The 20,552-nt window shown below is 45.0% G+C and overlaps 1 protein-coding gene across 3 annotated transcripts in view; it reads right to left on the bottom strand.

The window, feature by feature from the left end:
* TANGO2 (transport and golgi organization 2 homolog) overlaps positions 1–20,552 on the bottom strand; it is a gene marked incomplete at its 5' end in the record, with an annotated part of 94,663 nt that overhangs the window by 26,119 nt on the left and 47,992 nt on the right. For 2 of the 3 annotated variants that reach the window (XM_081842836.1, XM_081842837.1), the window contains 2 exons: positions 14,137–14,251; positions 18,114–18,236. In XM_081842836.1, coding sequence (XP_081698962.1) covers positions 14,137–14,251; positions 18,114–18,236 — 238 coding nt within the window. The remainder of the gene's footprint in view (positions 1–14,136; positions 14,252–18,113; positions 18,237–20,552) is intronic. The other variant, XM_081842838.1, reaches the window with a different exon arrangement.

Below are 20,552 nucleotides of genomic sequence, written 5' to 3'. Positions count from 1 at the left end.
ATTTTTATTGTTTTTTAAAAATTGTACACTCTTTACATCAGAGGATTTTACAACCAAAATAACCCATAATACAAACAAGGACATGACTTTGCTTTTCATGCATGTTAATCTCCTTCTTTTATCTCCTTGTTCTTAACCTCTTAAATCACATATATATCTTTAACAATTTTCCAAATGCTGCCCTATACCTCCCCCCCCCCTGTTCCTGTTACTTCCCTTCACCCATGTGCGATCTTCTCAGCCTAATATTGTTTCTCGCTGTGTTAACAAAAGTTTGTATTTGTTGTTCCATATATGTATATCATGATATCGTTTTGGATCCTTGCATTTTACCTATTGAGAGTCTCCTGTTGCTATAAAGCAGGACATAAATATTCTAAAACAAATAAGCTAAAGAAAACAAAGTACATTACATTAAATGCAGGGTCACATTTAAGCGTGTGTGTTTCAAATAGCAGGCATGGGCTCCCCCAATCCAGACAGCAAGGGCTGGATTCGCCTGCCACAATCCTACTAAAATACCCACCCCAGGGCAAATAGCAGCTTGAGTTGGATTTTCAACCAGGCCCTGCGACACAGGGGGAAAGGGCCTTACCTATTCTTTTCAATGGATCTACTCTGGGTAGGACTACTGTTGCATACAACCCTCAATACCAGGCATAGGCAAACTCCAGCCCTCCAGATGTTTGGGACTACAATTCCCACCATCCCTGACCACTGGTCCTGTTAGCTAGGGGTGATGGGAATTGTAGTCCCAAACATCTGGAGGGCCGGAGTTTCCCTATGCCTGCTCTATACTCTTCACCACTTCCCCCTAATATAAGATTAATGCTACTAGCAACATTTGAGCCCTTCGCTCGCCCATAAACTTTAAACACTTTCCCTGCTTTTAAAATCAGCTTATTTCTCATATACACAGCCTTTTTAAAAGTCTTTTGAACAACAACAAAAAGAGGTTATCAGACAAGCGCAAGGCTGGCAAACAATGGAAGATAGAGAATGGGACTATATATCATAACCCCGTGGTTTTTGGTCTTCCTGCCTTTAGAGGGCCTCCCCCCCCCCCGCCTAGGAATCAATGTGCGTGCCAGAGGATTTCAGAGCATGTACTAGAGTACGCTCTCAGTTCAGAGGAGGCGACAGCCAACCCCCTTAGACAAAATAAATGTGCCCAACCATGCCTTGCAGCTGTGCATCGCAGGAAAAGATTGTCAACAAGGGACACCATCTGAGAAGAGACGCTTGCCTTACTGATCTTGCAGAGACACCTGATTCAACTGCAGAGGAGTTCCAGGATTTGGAAACCACTGCCTTAAGTCACCTTTCAACAGGCAGCACCTGGCAACTGTACCACTGCCCCCCCCAAAAAAACTAGCTTCCTTTTGTGGAAACCTGTCTGGATGCTCGGATGATTCATCCCATCGGAGCCTGCCCCTGGCGCTTCCGAGCTCTCTCCACTGCCAGCAATTAGGTGGGCGCTAGCTTCTGTCATCACATAAAGAGTTTCGAAGCATGGTTGTCAACTGAATCGAGCACACAAAAATACCTTCATCCGAATGTCATTCAAGTTTCAAAGTAACAGCTGGATGTGAAGTAAAGGGCCATCAATGAAAAGAAACCTCCAACATTTCCCTGTCAACAGAAGTTTGACCATCACAATCCCTATTAGTCGGAACACTGGGGCAGGCCTTCTCTCTCTTCTCTCTTTATTAAACACAAAAATCAATTTTACACAGCAAATTAAACATGAATTAAACCACCGTCTGGTTTGAACGCAATGTTAAGCCATGCTAATTTTTAGCTTAATGCAAACAAGTGACGTACTGCTGTCCTTGCTTCGCTCTTGAGTTTGTGTTACAATAGTAGACTAATATACTCCACCAGCTTTTTACAACCCGGCGCCATCCAGATGGATTGGGATGCAACTCCATCAGCCCCCCAGTAGTCAGGGATGATCGTCAGTATGACCAACAACCAAAGACAATGAGAGCTGCAGTCCAATGCATCTGGGGTGGGGCGCATACCAGGTTGCTGGAAGGCTGTACTAAGCACTGTGGGTTGTAACCAAAGCAGAACCAGCAGAGTTTTACTTGCACAGCATCACTGTGATGGCCTGGGAATCCGATTCAGAGGCTGAACCAGAGGAACCCCAGCCTGCACAGGAGTCCCCGCCTCCAGGGCCGGATGAGCTGGGGCAGGGCCTCGGATCTGAAGAGCCTGCACCTGTGCCGGATCCTCAGGAGCAGGCACCAGGTGAATCCACTCTGGCTCCGGAGGTGATTGAGGACACAGTGCCTACAGGTGCGCCTCTCCCAGCCCTGTCAGGGGAAGGTGAGTCTCCCCCTGGGTCCAGTAACCCTCCAGCCTCTCCTGAGCTGCAGAGGCTCAGGGCAGAGAGGCGGAGGGAACTGGTTTCTCCCAGGAGGAGTGCTCGCCTTAAGGCCAGGAGAGGCGGGTCTCCTGGGGGCCGGGACCGCCCCTGGCCTCAGAGAAGATAAAGGCCAGTCAGCCCGGTCCCAGGTTGTGGGAGCAACGTCATTGGATACCTGCTTCTGCCCATACCCAGACCTGTCCTTCCAGAGTTCCCGACCCCGCCTGGCTTCCTGCTTCAGACCCCGCTTTGCTCTTTGTGAACTGTTTCCAGACTCTTGACCCAGGACCGGACTTTGACCATGCCAACAGTAACCTTCCCCCCGGGACCAGCACAATCATGTTTGTTTCCTCCACTGCCTCTTTGAACCCCCAAAATCTTATCTGGGGGGGGTCTGTGAACCCTCTGGAGCTGATTTTGAGGGTGAACAGGGGGCTTCGGGTGAGAGGAGAGAGGAGAGGAATAGCCTGTTCTGCTACTGCAAGTCCCAGTGGCTCTAATGCAGGGGTCCGCAAACCTTTTCAGCAGGGGGCCGGTCCACTGACCCTCAGACCTTGTGGAGGGCCGGACTATATATGGGGGGGTGAACGATTTTCACCCGCCCATAAAGACGCCTGAAGATGCTTCGCTTTACCTGTCCCAGTTGTCGTCCCAATAGCCGCAGTTGGGCTTCTCCAGCCAGCCAGGCGCCGTGGCGGGGCAAGAGGCTGCGTTGGCCAGCAAAGACAGAAGCAGCAGCCCCGGCAGAGGAGCCGTGAACAGACGTAGGGGAACTGGGGTTTCGTTGGAGCTTTTACCCACCACCTGCTGCTGCTGCTTCCTGAGAGGCACCGCGGAGAAGAAGACAGAGCCGCCAACCCGCAAGCAGCGGCCACAGCTGCCGCAACAACCCGCCTGAACGCCATGGGAGAAATGAAAGAGGGAGGCAGGAAGGCCGGCGGTGAAGAAAGCGCGCGAGGAAGTGGCACGGAAAAGGGGCGCGGAGAAGGAAGGAAGGGCAGACTGAAGGAGAGGGAGGAGGAGCCATAGGAAAACGCAGTAGCAGTCGACAGCCAGCGTCACATGACCACTTTACAGCACCGCCCTGCTGAGGCGGGCAGGTGGGCGAGCCAACTCCCGTCATCAACGGCACGTGGCGTGGGACAAGATTGCCCCATCCCTGAGGAGAAAAGTGCCGCCGTATGAGGGAGAGGGAGGGAGAGGGAAAGAACATGTGTGCTGGTGATCCACGCAGAGTGTGCCGGATCTAGAAGGCAATTGGGCCTGATCCGGCCCGCGGCCCTTAGTTTGACGACCCATGCTCTAATGCCACACATGGAACAGACAGTAAACAACTAAAGCAGCAGGGAATAGTTGTGCCAAACAAATCAACGTATGTCATTAGAAATGAAGGATTTGCACTCTTTTGCAACCGTTTCGCGGCCCTCATAATTGCATGGCAAATATACACCTCTGATTTATTGCTTTATTTTCTATGGAGGGAGCACCTTTGCACTTGAAATATCTCCCCCTCCCACAAAAGAACCCCAAGTGGATGATGCATCGCCCATTAGTCATGTTGCTATGTTTCATCTTAGATCTTTATCCCCCACCCCTCTCAAAGACATACATTCCAGCAATTCCTTACAAAACCCAAGCTGGTCACACATCGCTAAAAAGCCAAAGTTTTTTGTTTTAAGGAAAGAAAGCAAAATTCAGCAAAAAGAACGAACGTATCAGACTCGTTCCCAAGGCAAGTCAATCAGATGTTCTGCTCAATATAAATTCATCTCATGTACTATTCCACAACTCCTCTAGGATAAGAGTTTTGTAGTTTCCAGGCTTCTAGATTTTAACTATGTATTTTGCTGGGGTTTTTTTAAAGAGAGAGACGAGAGAGGAGAAATCTATTAATAAAGATTGTGGCAAGAACCTAACATATTTTCAAGCAACCAAGCAAGTTTCAAATACTGCTATGGGCTTCCACAAATATTTCACGCATTTGCAGTAGTGCACAACAGTTTAATGGAATGTGTGCTAAAACACCAATGGTCATGTGCTTTCCATTTCACCCCCCCCCCCCCAAAAAAAAAGAAATAAAGCAAGAGTTGTGTATGTAACACCCCAGATACTCATCATTGTCTGAATTGCCCTTGTTATTACTCATTGCTGAAGTCTTCTTTGATTTCTGCATGCTACGTTAATTTAATCTGCAACTGCCTTCCTTCCAAACTATTATGGTGTGTTGTTTTTTTTCAGCTGAACACACTAGAAAACCACAACTACCTTACAATAGGTTATCAACAATTTAAACTAAGCAGCAGCAGCAGCGGTATGTGAATGTGCAGGCTGTATAATGCAGTGTGTCACTGTGTCCATTCAAATGTGTTGACACTAGACACAATGCACCTACAACTTCAGCATTCTTCAACTCTGGTTCCCACACATTGCTGGACTGCAACTCCCATCAGCCCAAACCAGCTTAGCCAATGGTCAGGGATGATGGGAGTTGTAATCCCACAACATCTGGTGACCCAAAGCTGGAGAACACCAAACTACTAGAGATCCCGGTAAGGCAGATGAACCCTAAAGAACAAGTCCTCTAGCAATTCACTTACGTTAAAATGTTTTTCAAGAATCCCCCCAAAATGCAAAAATAAAGACTGTACCTGATTAGGCTCAGGTACCTGAAAACAAAGACCATTCCTGGTCAAACAGGGATAGTTGCACACTATACAAAATTCAGGATTTTTCTTAAGTGGAGATTTAGCTCCTTCCATTTTCAAGCTTCCCTAGGTGGATAAGACCTTTGCAACAAGTGCACTGGATAGTTGGTTCCAGGACAGCGCTGGCTCTGGTTCCAGTACAACATTCTAGCCACAAATAGCACCTGCCTAGGAAGCCTCTATAGAAAATGTCCCAACTTGACCATGTAGATCAACTCCTTGAAAGGCTATACGCTCCTAAAGACATAAGCAAAAAGAGCTAAATATGTGGAAAACATCAAGCCTAGTTTGCTATCTGCAGAGTCAGACGTAATATAAACCAGCTTGCTTAAATTCAAACCATCATTTTATAATCTGAGTTCTGCCCCGTTGCAAACCAAAGTTTGTCAATTTAGACTCATCAAACCAGTTAGGCTCTGTAAACCATGATCTGACTGATGTTTGTGCCAAGCCTGTAAGAAATATATTTAAAAAGCTGTCTTTGAGTGAGTGAGGGGGCACCCCAGAAGCTAATCCAGAGCCAGTTCTTACATGTATCTATTAGCCAAGCATTGCTGCAAAAGACTATCTTGTGCTGATTTAAGTAGTCACCAGAGACTTCCTTTAGTAGCAGACTTGAGTGTGAAAGCAACATTAATACTTGCCTTGAAGTTCTGGTTTGAGAATTTCAGCAGTTAAGATTCCTTGGAGTTTAGGGGGTTGGGGGCAGGACAATGGGAGATGCATCTGAAGCACAGCCTTGTTAATTCAGGACATCTGTAGCTTATTTCTCCAACATTCCACATTTCCCCAGAAGTACACTCTCTATTCCACATACCTCAAACCGTAACAGATTTGAATAGCAAACAGCTTCAGCAGCTAGGAAACACACACATATACAAGCTGGCATTCACACATCCCAGGAAGGGAATGTTATAACTAGCTCAGGAAAGAAGGGCCACATTCTGTCCTCTAAAACTGGGCTGGCAGGTCAGCTTCCCCCAAAAATACTGCCACCCGCTCTGATTTTTCATCGCTGTTGCCTATATTAGAATGGTCTTCAAAAATAAGATGCAGTGCCGGACTCAGACATGAGGAATAGGAGCTGCCACCCTTAGGACATGAGGAATAGGAGCTGCCATGCTTCTTTGGCACCAATTGGCCGACCATGCCCAGGAGAAAGGCTTCTGGTTTCTTCAGGAAGGTATATTTGCATACCTTTTTCATTTTGTTATAAATCATCTCCCAGAATGTCTTAATCCTTGGGCACGTCCACCAAAGGTGAAAGAATGTACCTTCAGTCTCATTACATTTCCAACATTTATTATTGGGCAAATGGTAAATTTTTGCAAGCTTGACTGGTGTCATGTACCACCTATAAATCATTTTCATTAAATTTTCTCTTAGGGCATTACATGCCGTAAATTTCATACCTGTGGTCCATAACTGTTCCCAGTCAGCCATCATTATGTTATGTCCAACATCTTGTGCCCATTTAATCATAACTGATTTCACCATTTCATCCTGAGTGTTCCATTTCAACAGCAAGTTATACATTCTTGACAAATTCTTGATTTTTGAATCTAACAATTCTGTTTCCAATTTTGATTTTTCCACCTGGAAACCAACTTTTTTGTCCAAATTGTATGCCTCCATTATTTGATAATAATGGAGCCAATGTCGCACTTTATTTTTCAATTTTTCAAAACTCTGCAATTTTGTTCTGTCTCCATCTTGTTCCAAAATTTCCCAATATTTCGGCCATTTGGCCTCCATATTGAGTTTTTTCTGTGCCTTTGCTTCCATTGGTGACAACCATCTTGGGGTTTTCTTTTCTAACAAATCCTTATATCTTATCCAAACATTAAACAATGCTTTTCTAACAATGTGATTTTTAAATGCTTTATGTGCTTTTACCTTATCGTACCACAAATATGCATGCCAGCCAAATGCATTATTAAAACCTTCTAGATCCAACACGTCAGTGTTTTCAAGAAGCAGCCATTCTCTCAGCCAGCAAAAAGCAGCTGATTCATAATACAGTTTAAGGTCTGGCAGTTTAATAATACATTTTAAGGTCTGATTTTTCATCGCTGTTGCCCATATTAGAATGGTCTTCAAAAATAAGATGCAGTGCCGGACTCAGACATGAGGAATAGGAGCTGCCACCCTCAGGACTGGAGGGGAGCATCCAAAGTTTGTTCTACTCAGAAAAGACCTATTGAAATCAATGGAGACCAATAAATAATAATAATAATAATAATAATAATAATAATAATAATAATAATAATAATTTATTATTTATACCCTGCCCATCTGGCTGGGTTTCCCCAGCCACTCTGGGCAGCTCCCAACAGAATATTAAAAACATGATAAATTTGGCTCAATTGATTTCAGCTGGGTCTGCTCTTATCAAAAACAGTTGGACCCAACCCTATATTCCTGCAATAGCTATTATATTGTTGTTAGCTGCCTTGGATATCTTGCATGACAGAAAGGAAGGATATATGTGCTTTTATTCATATGCATTTTATTTTAAAAGCAAGAGCTAGCATGAAAGACAAGGTATTTCTTTTTTATTTGAGAGAGCTTTCCTTTCCTTTCCTTTCCTTTCTTTTAATCCTGCCTTTTTAGAAGAATCTACTCTGCTTGGATCCAGAGAGGCCCTTAGATGGACAAGTTCTGACGAGCAGCTACTGTTCCACTTTGTGCAAGGGGTAGTAGTGTTGGCGGCAAGTTGTGTAATGCACAGGGGATTCTGCGATGCTGATCTCTGGTTTCCCAGTCCTTTCTTTCTTGTGCAAGAATCTTGCGCTATGTCAGAAAGGGCCCTTCTGCCCGCAGAAGAGGCCCTTCTGCTGCTCCCGGGCAGCTCTGGATCCAGCCCAATATCAACCCGCAGAGAGCCTCTGAAAACAAGTGATGGTAACTTCGCCGCAGACAAACAGCAACATGAGCCAGCCACGGAAATTTATAGCTTCAGCGTAAACTGTTTGGAATTATGTTTCAAGATCAATCTTATTACCAAAGGGAATTCTGAGTGCCTTGCGGCCACTAGTATCAAAGCCTAAGGGTGAAATATCCACAAGACATCACTGAAGGCTTTTGCAATTATTGTATCCAATGTTGGCCGCAGTGAATATTTGGCATATAAGCCAACCACATTGCCTGGATTGTTTTACAGCCATCATAAAAAAACACCCCAAAAAACACAAGGGCAATGGAAGGGAGCAGCACTTTCAGAAGCTGCTCACATATTTCTACCCACTTTTGTCAAACGGTCACAAGCTAATCGGAACAGTCCCTTTATGTTGCGTTTTAAAAATATACCTACTTTGCTGTCTTTCCCTCTTCCCAGAGCAGAGAAAACAGTTGGACATATAAGTGAAGCAAAGGAAAATCTGTGAGGACAGGGCCCATCTTGGGCTAGCTGAACCAAACTGGAGTTGGCACACTGCAGAATGGAAAAGGGTAAACTAAAGAATCCAGGAAAGTGAGATCTAACCACGTGCCTCCATGTAATGAGAACTCTACTCATCACTTGTTACAGTAGTAGGGGGAGAGAAAGTGCAGAATGGACTTCAAAACAGGAGCAAATTAAAAGCAAGAAAGAAAAGAACAGAAGCATTTGAAAGTGGGCAGAAATTTCCTATTTATGGGAGAACACAGATGTGGCTCAGCAGGAGAGCACATGTTTTGAATGAAGACTTCCCCAGGATTAATCCCCATCATCTTCCAGTTTGAAGGATGCCCACTGCCAGGGTGGAAGAAGGGCTTCTGCTCAAGAGAACTGTTGCCAGTTGGAGTAGACAGCATGGCAGGTAGATGGAGCAATGGTTTGGACTCCGTAAATGACAGTTTCAGGTACTCACTGACTTCGGGAAAGGCAGGGCAGTGGAAGGGAATTTTTAGAAGCTGTACTGTATTTTTAGAGGCTCTTTAAAAATGCTGTTCTGTTTTGCCATTTCTTTATAAGCCACTTCAAATATTCTTGAATTATAAAAAGGCAAGCTGTTAAAAAAAAATTCCAAAGAAAGAAAGAAGAAGAAGAAAGAGGGACGAAGGAAGGCGAAAGAAAGAAAGAAAGAAAGAAAGAGGAAGGAAGGAAGGAAAGAGAAACAAGACTATTTATTACCCAATCTTGTCCAACAGATTGTGCACAGAGCAGGTATTTGTGGCTTTGTCATTGAGAAGGGACGAGCAGGAGCTAATCGTACCAAGACCACAAAGATCTGGTCAGGGCTGGCTCTGAATGACTGCAACAGAAAGAGGTCTAAACCGCCTGAACTTGTAGGGAGAGAAGGCTGCCCCCATTTCTGAATGGTGTCTGCCCTCCCTGCATGTCCTCCCCAGTCCCTGGTTCCAGGAGACCGTTCATCTTCATTACAGAGAGACCAAGGGCAAATTAGCAAATCACAAAGATGCCCTACAGTAGTTATGATTCCACTGGGATTTGAAGATCATCGCTCTAAGCAGGAGGCACTAGGAAATGTTTTAAATGAAAGCTTCTGGCTGACCTACCACGACTTGCGGCAGTCTGCAGCTGAATTCTAATGGTCCACTTTACCTGAAGCAGGGAGGAAGATTCTACTACGGACTGTTCTGACCTTCAAGCTATGACATTTATAACAAGCATTCTCTCAAACCCATGCTCATGATTAACATGGCTCACAAGCCACAGGTCCAGACAACAGAGTAAGGTTGCCATACGGAAGAGATCGGCACTCCAGAACCAAGGGAGAGGGAATGCAGTGCTAGCCAAACAAACAAAGCAAACTGCCTTCTGAATATCAAGCTACTACTGGGAAGACAAGGGAGAACAGGCATTCCCCACTCTGTCCAAAAGAATGGGTGACTGCTGCTTTCAAGGGGCAGAACCAGAAACCATCCTTCTAAAGAAAAGAAAACTCACCTGAACTAAGCTACACTTCAAGCCAGGGTTAGCCAACGTGTTGCCATCTGAATGCTGTTGAACTACAGCTGCCACCAACTCCAGCCATCATGGATGATGGGAGTTGCAGTCCAAGAATGTCTGGTGCCACGTTGTCTAAGCCAAAGGTTCTCAAGCTGCGATGGTGCAAAAGCTCCATTATCTACAGTAAGGTTGTGGAGCAATTATAAATATCTGCACTTGGTCTTGCACTCAATTTATTTTTTTCTGATGACAGAAATCAAAACCATTTTGAACAAGGGCCTGTGATTTTCACGCACTGGTGCAGTCTACTAATTTCCCCTTAAATGTTTAAAAAGGAGTCCTTCTCAGCAGCCTGGCCCAAGGCCCATGATTTTCATAATACAGTGATGATTGTTGATGTTGATGTTGATGTTAAAGAAAGAATAAGATTGTGGGTTTTTTGCCTTCTTCCATTGCATTATAAGGCACCTTGACAGTTATTCAAATATGAGTTACGTATGTATTTTGATTTGTAGAATAAACAAACAAAAATGTTATTAAGTGGTCTGCCAAGACCCCCAGCATTTTTTAAGTTGTCCGTAGAAAACAAATTATTCTCCTTCCATTTATAAGCCTGGGATTCACTGGTCAACTATCCCATGGCGGGTCACAACACATGCCCACCAACTCAGTTTCACTAGTAATCTTTGTATAGTCAAAGCTCCACTAAATACAGGTGATGCTCAAATACCAACCTATTGATTACTAACAGCTGGAGTATGCATTTACAACACACTGGAACACAAATCATGTTTTATTCAAACATAGGCTCACCCTTGACTGGTGCATTGACTTGCTTGCAAAAACCTACAAAGAGGTTAGACTATGCCTGGTCTTTACTGAGTATCTGTTCCAATTTGGTTGAGGGGCGGCGGCGGCGGCGGCGGGGGCGGGGGGGGTTATACGGTCATGAGCTCGGATCTTGATTTCATCCTGATTTGCTTGTACTCTTCATCGTTCATTCATCCAACACTTTTCAGAGGATTTTCCTAACAGCAAAACATCCATTTCTTTTATTTTCTTTAAGTGGGTTTGCCACACCAGGGCAACAGAGCCTTTGAATCCACTGAAATTGCACAAGCCTGAAATTCTGGTATGCACCTGAAATCCTACTGCAAAACACCGAGAGTCCAAAGGCTATCTATTTGAAGGGAAGAACTCTTATAACTACTTCTGAGAAACCAGAGTGCTGTTTTGGGGAGGGAGAGCAGGAGGAGGACATGGTTTGTTTGGCATATTCTGAATACCCCCTCTTTGGCTAGCAGCCATCCATCTTTGATACACTCTATTGAGCTGTCAAGAAATGGATATAGAAAGTAATTACTGCCCAGGGGAAGCTTCCTCTTCTTGTCAAAATACATATAGCGTATTTGAAGTAGTCAGCTATGCACTGTACACACATAAGAACGAACTGGCAAATGCACAACAGGGGAGCAACTTTGGGGGAGAAGGGGCGCAGGCCAGCGGTGGGCAGGGCCAGAGTCAAAAGTAAGCAGAGCAACAAGCAGGACCTTTAACTTTATACAGTGAAAGTTATACACCCATCACTCAATCAGCCATCCATGCAAGCAAGAGGCATGATCACAGTTCAAGAATGCATTCCTGCCATGCAAAAGCACTCAAGGAGGGTGAAAAGCAGGGACAGGGTGTGGCCTGGGAAATGTCTTGAAGGCCAGACAGAAATGCCTGGAGGGCTGCATTTGGGCTTTGGACTTGAGGTTCCTCATCCCAGATACAGTGGTACCTCAGGTTACAAACGCTTCAGGTTACAGACGCTTCAGGTTACAGACTCTGCTAACCCAGAAATAGTACCTCGGGTTAAGAACTTTGCTTCAGAATGAGAACAGAAATCGCACGGCGGTGGAATGTCAGCAGCGGGAGGCCCCATTAGCTGAAGTGGTGCTTCAGGTTAAGAACAGTTTCAGGTTAAGAACGGACCTCCAGAACGGATTAAGTTCCTAACCTGAGGTACCACTGTATACACCACAGACTCCTAACTATACCGTTAACAGACAATGCTTTGGTTCCTGAGTTCAACATCTTTGGCATCTTGTTCAAGAAGCATTACAAAATACCGCAGAGGCCTACCTATCCTTCAATGCAACTGGCATAAATGAATAAATAATAATAATAAATTTAATAAAGCCAGTTACTGCATTTGAAAGCTAACCAGAAGGCAGCTCGGCTGGGCTGAGGCAGCCCCAGTAGGCAACAGGAATGCTGAAAGCAGAGCTGAACTAAGGGTGGCAGAGCCCCAGAAATAATTGATTTACAGATCGGCAAAGGGCCAAAAGGATCGTCAAGCAGCGCACACTTCAGCATCCACTCCCGTTTCTGTATTCCACCACAGGAAAACAGAATGATATGATTTATGCTGGCCTGCACTGTGGGGCAGGGTTGGCAAGCAAAATGAAAACAAAATTCACATCAATTTGAAGCTTGCGGCAGCAAAGTCTTAGCAACACCCTCCATTTGGTTCAGCGGCAGGTTAACCCAGTGACATTAATTATACCATTTTAGAGTTAGAATGAATCTTAGGGGCCACCTAATACAACCCCACCTGCTCAGTGCATGGTGCCACCACAGCATCCCTGATAGATGCTCATCCAGCCTCTGTTGACCCAAGATTTTTGCGCTCTAGCAGTGGATTCTTACATCCCTTTCAGGGCTACACAAACGACTGGTGGATATCACAGTCCCACCACAACTCTGCACGATTAAGTGTGCCACAAAAGTGTATAGAACAAACAGGGTATATTGATAAGAGGTTTAAACATGTGCTTAGTTTGCTGGATCCAAAAAGCTAAGCAGCTGTACTGTTCATAATATACATCCAAACAATGGGCAATTTCCTTCATTCCTATGATTTCATAGATCCGGGGGACGGGGACGCTTTATGCCTCCTTCTAGAAAGGCTACTTCAAATCCAGGTTGAGGTCACCCTCTTGGGTTAATTAGAGCTCTGCCAGGTACTGCAGAGCTCACTAGCACTCTAGTCTCTGCTTTCTCCCAGGACCGCATTCTATATTCATTATGTGACTAATTCAGAAAGCCCCGCGAAGATCTACAGAACCATATGAAATGACACCTGAAGTGTGCTTGACTTCAGATCCACTCGGATTATTGGCAGTTCCCACTTGACACCTGGGATGTGCCATTTTACATTTCCAGGGAGCGACATCCTTGACTTCATCATTATCACCACATCTGTTTCTGCCTCTCACTCCTTTCTCATTCAAGTTCTCCCTAGATGCCTGACCAGGTGAACAAAGCAAGCAGATTGCAGCCATTAGTTTGTAATAACTGTGAGATGGCACCGCGCTTCCTTCCTTATCCATGCCTACCCCTTTTAGTCATCTATGCAGCTTGCCTGGCAATCCCGTCTCCCTTCTCCACAACCGCAGTGTAGCATGGGTAGGGAACCTCAAGCTCAGAGGGCAAATGTGGCCCTCCGGGCCTCCCTACCTGGCCCTCAGATCTCTCCCCAGGCCACACCTCCCACTGGCTCTGTTTCTAACCCCATAAGGTTTTTGCCTGGCTGGACTATGTCCTGATAATGCCTCTGGCTTGCCTGGATGAAGGTCAGAATGTGGTTTGTGAGGGCCTGTAGAAACTAGCCTACTGAATAAAGGTAAAATGTACATTCATTGCCCAGAGTAAACCCATTGAAAGTAACAGATAGGTAGCCGTGTTGGTCTGCCATAGTCAAAACAAAACAAATTCCTTCCAGTAGCACCTTAAAGACCAACTAAGTCAGTTCTTGGTATGAGCTTTCGTGTGCACTTCTTCAGGTATCTGAAGAAGTGTGCATGCACACGAAAGCTCATACCAAGAACTGACTTAGTTGGTCTTTAAGGTGCCATTGAAAGTAAGACTGCCATGTCTACCAGTTTCAATGGGGCTGCTCTGAGTACAACTCGATTGCTACAACCCTAAATTCGTTCCTTAATAAAACAACAACAACACTATTCTGTCATTAAAAAAAAAGGGGGGGGGGACAGAATAGGCTTTGCTTTGGCATATACCCATGCTACAAACATTTAGTGCTATCCATTATATGAACCCCATTGGCCCTTGCATTTTCCTCCCCCTCTGCTGCCTTAGCTGTGAAGTTTTTATATACTTACTTCAAGTCTGCTGCTATTAAATTAAATCCATTGTAAAGGTGTCCTTCTAAGGCCACTTTCTTCAAGTAAGAGTAACTGTCCAGATCTGAAGTCAAAAAATTTGTCACGAGGGCACCTGCAAAGTGGGAGAAAAAGGGGGGTGGGGGTTAGATGCTGGTAGAATGCTTTCCAATGAGGAAAACGGACATTTCCCCCCTCACTGGCCTAGCTCAACCAAGTAGCAGAAATGAATAAGCTTTCTGACTCACTGCAGTCAAGGACATAGCATGGAAACAGATTAATGTAAGTTTGATCAATTGTGTACCAGGCTCACCGTTAATAAGCGACCTTTATATGATCAATTCTTTTTTTTTTAAAAAAAAAAAAGGCTTTTCAAATGTTTTATGCCCCCCTCTGAGACAAATTTCACAAATAATACCAACCCCATCAAAGCATCCTTTATATTTTCCGCAAGTCAGTAATGCTACACAATGAAGATCATTGCAAATCTGCTGTAGCAGACCCAAAACTTAATACCACCAATTAATAATGCGGTGGATCCTCTCCCGCTAACTGCCCTCAATTAAGTATAGTGCACCCACCTCACAGTACACCAATTACATGAATTTCTACAATTTACCACAGATTATCTGGCGGGGGACTTGTGTGAGGGAAAACTTAATGATTTAGAGTCTCAGGCAGGAGCTGATCAAACATACAAGAAACGTTTTATTAAACAAAAAGAAGTTTATGAAACAAAGCGGGCCAGGAAATGCGTTCTTTCAGGTTGAAGTTAACTTATTTTATTTAATTATGTCTCAGGCTTAAACATAATATTATAGGCACAACTGTTCTTCAGTTACTAAAAATCAGGCGTTACACTTCAGATGGTAAATGTTCAGGTTTCTAGAATAGAGGGTAAAATGCTCTATTTCTGTCACTTAGATATTACAGTTAAATACTTTCAGCACCATACAGATTCCTTCACAGCTTAATCCTTTGGTTCATGAGGTCTTCTAAATGGTATTACAGACCCAGGGGATCCCCTCACTCCTTGTTACTGGTTTGGGAGTCTTCAGTACCTAGAAGAACTCTCCCCTCCTGACTCTACTGAGACCCAGGTAGCCTGTATTCCCACAAGGTGTACCTCTCCCAGCTCAGGCTCAGCTCTCCCAGGATACTCCGGCCTGCATACCTTCCCCAGACCCTCAACCCAGTCTCCCTATCCAAGCTGCGAGGCTCCATCCTCTCGCTTTGGATAGTCCTCCTCAGTGTGAATGCTTAACTTCCCTCAGAACCAGTTCTCCTGAACTCACTCCCTAACTCCCAACTCCAACCAAACCCTATTTCTTAACCTGAACCTTTGCCCCTCCTCAAAACCAAGCCTAACCTCTCATCTTAAATCCAGCCTTGTCTACCCCTCTCCCTCAGAAACTCCTTTTATATCCCCCCCCCAAGCGCTGTTCCTCCCCACTCTGTGGCTAGCTGACTCCGTAGCCAAACAGAGAGAGGCTCCAGCCTACTCTGGAGGGGAGACGACATGACCAGACTGTGGTCTGGCTCTACTGTCCATCAGAGAGTATTTCAAGCAATGCTGGGAACGCAGAGCGAAACCCAGCTCCCCAGGATGTGGACAGGCATAATATATGCAGAAACGCAATGAAGATATGCTCTATTCTCGGTACACATCACATTTTTAACGTGATCTTGCAAAAATTGCAATGGAGAACTGGTGGCTAGAGAAAAGACTTTCTCCCTTTCTCTTAGGAGTAGAACTGGGGGGCATCTCATGGAGCTGGGTACTGGAAGATTCAGGACAGCCAGGAGTAAGTACCCTTCTCTCCCACAAGATGAAGTGATGGCCACCAACTTGGTTGGCTTTAAAAGATGGTTAGACACATTCATGGAGGGCAAGCCTATCAGTTGCACTCAGGTCCTGCTTTGTGGGCTTCCATTGGGGGCTGGTCACTGTGAGAACAGGTTGATGGACAAGATGAGCCTTTGGCCTGATCCAGCAGCCACTTCCGATGTTAGAAGTTAGAAGCCTTGATATTCTCTAAGTCCTACCACCATGGTTACGTATGGCAGGAACATTGGAAGCCGGCTAATATCGATCAGTCTATGTGCCGAATTCAACTAAACAGTTGCACTAGTGGGAGCCAGTGCAACCAGACCCATTAATACAATAGGGTTCCCTTCCCTCTTCCTCCTGAGCCCCCCCCCCCAAATCATTTTGGGTGTGTGTGTGTCAGAAGCACCCCCAGAGCAGTGCTTGGAGGGAGGAGGGCAGAGATTGTTCCATCTAGGAAGCAGAAAGGTTTGCCCTGATGGAACTGTCACAGTCATGGGACATTGAATTCCATCCTGTATGTCCAACTAAATCAGGGCAGCCCAAATTTTCATACCAAGCGGGCTGCAACTTTGACACAGAATCTGTGGGCCATACACTGCCTTGTCACGTGGTGGAGTGAGGCCAAAATTTGGTTCAGACCTTATGCTGCCCTCCCAAAGCTGGCAAAGGGAGGCGAGAGGCTCTGGACGGCTCCTGGAGCCTTGCCTCCACAGTCCCAAAGCTGGGAAACCACTAACTAGGCTTGGGAAAGGAGACAGAAGGACTCTAGGACCCTGTCAAAGCCTCACACCTATTTCACAAAGTCCAGCACCTCGCTTACCCAGCTATGGGAAGGCAGAACAAGGGCTTGGAGGGGCGTCAAATGTTGCCGAGGGCTGCAAAAGAAGGCCTTGAGGGTTGCATGCAGTGCTTGAGGTGTGCGTTGGACCACCCTGACCCAAATCCTACTATTCCCTATTTCTAACTGGCAGTGGTTCTCTAGGAGCTCAGGAAAATGCTTTCCCCATTACCTGGTTTGTAACTGGAAATGCCAGATTCAGAACAGATTCAGTACCACTGAGTTACAGATCCTCCATCAAAGAAGCGGTTTCTGCCTAGTTTCAAACTTTTAGAACAGTTTCAAACTTTTAGAACAGGAAACAAAAGTGATACCACTCCAGTGTTTCCCAACCTTGGGCCTCCAGATGTTTTTGGCCTACAACTCCCATCATCCCTAGCTAGCAAGACCAGTGGTCAGGGATGATGGGAATTGTAGTTCAAAAACAGCTGGAGGCCCAAGGTTGGGAAACACTGGACTATACTACCTAAACTGAAGCTTCAATCCTGCTTAAGCTTTAGGTATCCAAACATAGGGATAACCCAGCTTTCCGGAGGCCACTGAATTATTCCAAAACAATGGGTTCCCAAGACAGTTAAATGCTATTAATTGTTCTACCAAAATCCCGGCTGGCTGGAACCCTAGCATTATCATCAATAGAAGCAACCTAGCAATTACAAGCCCATCACTTTAATATGTAACGCATCTAAGCATTTTCTGGCAACAGTTGGAAACATATGCCTATGGAAATAAAATTATTTTCAAAGTAGCAAGCAGGTTTTTAGAGCAGAATTTTTAAAGCAGTTGTGTGTTGTTGTTGTTGTGGCTTGTTGTTGTTGTTTTTAAGAGGAACAGCACCACTTTCAACTAACTTGATGTAACCATGGGAGCTGATGCATGCCATTTCCAAACATGAAATATGTGTATCCTAGTAGTAGTAGTAGTAGTAGTAGTAGTAATAGTAGTATATTGCCTTTCATCTATAGATTTCAGTGTGGTTCGCAAGCTAAAAATGCAAGCAGAAATTGGAATGTGGCTTTGTAAACACTGCAAAGACTGACCAAAGGAAGATAAGAATTAACTCTCCCAGCACCCCTGGTCGGAGACAATAATGATTATGAAGGACTACACAAGTGAAATGGATTTTATATTTTTAAGAAAAGGCACTGTTGGTAAGGAGGCAATGACGGTCGGCTGTAAGAATGGACAACAACAAGTGAAGGATGAAATGGATATTAATGAAGAGATGATGTGGCTACAGGAGGAAAAGATGGACATATGTTTGCAACAGAAGCAGAGAACCTTATATATATATATATTTATACATACCTCTTCCTTTTGCATTCTTGTCTATCTTTGGCTGCATGTAGTTCGTCAGGGCTGCCAATTTACCTTTCTTGCTGATTCCAAGCCACGTCCCACCTTCTTTTCCTTCCTCCATATCCAAACCTGCTCAAAACATTTTTTTTTTTTGTTTAGACAAGCCTACCCAAATACTTAGAATGGTTAATGTGTATTTTAATCTGTTTTCAGTTTGCTGCTAATTTTTTTTTTTAATGCTTCAACTTACTGTTTTTCATTGCTTATCGTTTCATCTTTTTCGTGGATCGTGTTGAGGTTTGCTTGTTTGTTTTCCATTCAAGCAGTGTGCAAATTTTGTGAAATTTCAAAAATAGACAGTAACAACAGTAATAAAGTAAGTAGCATTTTTAAAAAATCTAAAAGGTGTCTGTGGTCTCTGTTCAAGAGCTTCATACTTTCATATCCTCCAACATTTCAGATGTGAAAACATGAGGGACATGCCCAGTTCCAGGGTTGAGAGTGTTCCTTAGAAGAACACTGCCTGATTTGGCTCTCAGTGGGTTTTAAAGTGTCCCAGGAGGTGGGTTAGGGCTGAAAAGTAGTGACTGGCCCAAAGTTACCTAGTGAAGAGTAATGGATGAGCAGAGATCTGAACCTGAGTTTTTCCCAGCCTTAGTCTGATACTCTAAGCCAGCCTTTCTCAACCGTGGATTCCCATATAGTGTTGGACTACAACTCCCTAGCTTCACTGCCCACTGGTTCTGCTAGCTATGGACGATGGGAGGTTTAGTCCAACAACATCTGGGGACCCAGGGTTGAGAAAGGCTGTTCTAATCCAAGGGTGAGGAACCCCAGGCCTGGAGGCCAAATGCAGCCTTCAAGGCCTCTCTGTCTGGCCTTTGGGACCCTTCTTAGGCCACACCTCCTTCCCCCAAGCCATACCCCTCACTGCCTCTGCTTTCAGCCCTCCTTGAGTTCTGCCTTTCCCCAAACATCTCCCATTATCCTGGACCACTGGTTATGCTGACTGGGTGCGATGGGTGTTCATGGAATCAAATAACTGTGGGAAGGGACACCAAGAGTTCTCTAGTCCAACCCCCTGCAATGCAGGAATCTCAACTAAAGTGTCAACGACAGACGGCCACCCAGCCTCTGCTTAAAAACCTCCAATAAAAGAGAGCCCACCGCTTTTGGAAGGAGTTGGTTCCACTGTTGAACAGCTCTTATTGTCAGAAATTTCGTCCTGATATTTAGTTGGAATCTCCTTTCTTCTAATTTGAATCCACTGGTTTGGGTCCTACCCTCTAGATATTTGAGTATAGCTATCGAAGGCTGATTGCCGAAGAATTGATGCTTTTGAATTACGGTGCTGGAGGAGACTCTTGAGAGTCCCATGGACTGCAAGAAGATCAAACCTCTCCATTCTGAAGGAAATCAGCCCTGAGTGCTCACTGGAAGGACAGATCCTGAAGCTGAGGCTCCAATACTTTGGCCACCTCATGAGAAGAGAAGACTCCCTGGAAAAGACCCTGATGTTGGGAAAGATGGAGGGCACAAGGAGAAGGGGACAACAAAGGACGAGATGGCTGGACAGTGTTCTCGAAGCTACCAAAATGAGTTTGACCAAACTGCGGGAGGCAGTGGAAGACAGGAGTGCCTGGCATGCTCTGGTCAATGGGGTCACGAAGAGTCACCATGACTAAACGACTAAACAACAACAACAAATCCTGTCTCCTCTCAGTCTCTTCTTTTCCAGGCTAAACATACCCCAGCTCCTTCAACCATTCCTCATAAGGTTTGGTTTCCAGGCCCTTGATCACCTTAGTTGCCCTCCGCTGCACACATTCCAGATAGTCAATATCCGTTTTAAATTGTGGCCCCCAGAAACAGCAACATCCGGACACCCAATGGTTTCCCATCCCAGTGGTAGAGGAAGGTCAGAATGATCTTCCCCTCTGCCCTCTGCCAACCGGCTACATTTCCATGCTGGTTGTGGAGGAAAGTGTGTTTCCCCCATTCTTCCATCCTTCCTCTGTCAGCTCCGCTCATTCATCCGCATGGAGTTCCCTGTTGCCTATGGGCTACCAGGCACGTAAATACAAGGCTGAGTAAAGGCAAAAATGATGCAAAACTATTTTACTGCACTTATTTTCCATGCCGGCCCCCCACCGGCCCAGTATGTCTGGTTTTATTTGAGACAAAAAAGGCAGGTGTTATTAATTCAAAGGGTGTTATTCACACAAGAAATGAAACCTAGACCACTAACACCCTTGAGAATATTTCAAGGCACTATTGCCTTGAAAATGAAGAAAAAAGAAAAAGAAAAATAGGCAGGGAAAAGCTTAAACAGGGACAACAACAACACATCAAAAAGTGGGTTCAGCATCTCCCCACTTTGCTACAGCCTGGTGCCTGGTTAAAATTCAGATTTCAGCATCAAAGTGTACCACTCCACACACACACACC

This window comes from Podarcis erhardii (genome assembly GCF_964252035.2).
Source record: "Podarcis erhardii genome assembly, chromosome: 15".
NCBI lineage: Eukaryota > Metazoa > Chordata > Lepidosauria > Squamata > Lacertidae > Podarcis > Podarcis erhardii.
Note: the sequence above shows the minus strand (reverse complement) of the source record. Positions and strands in the feature narration are given on the sequence as shown.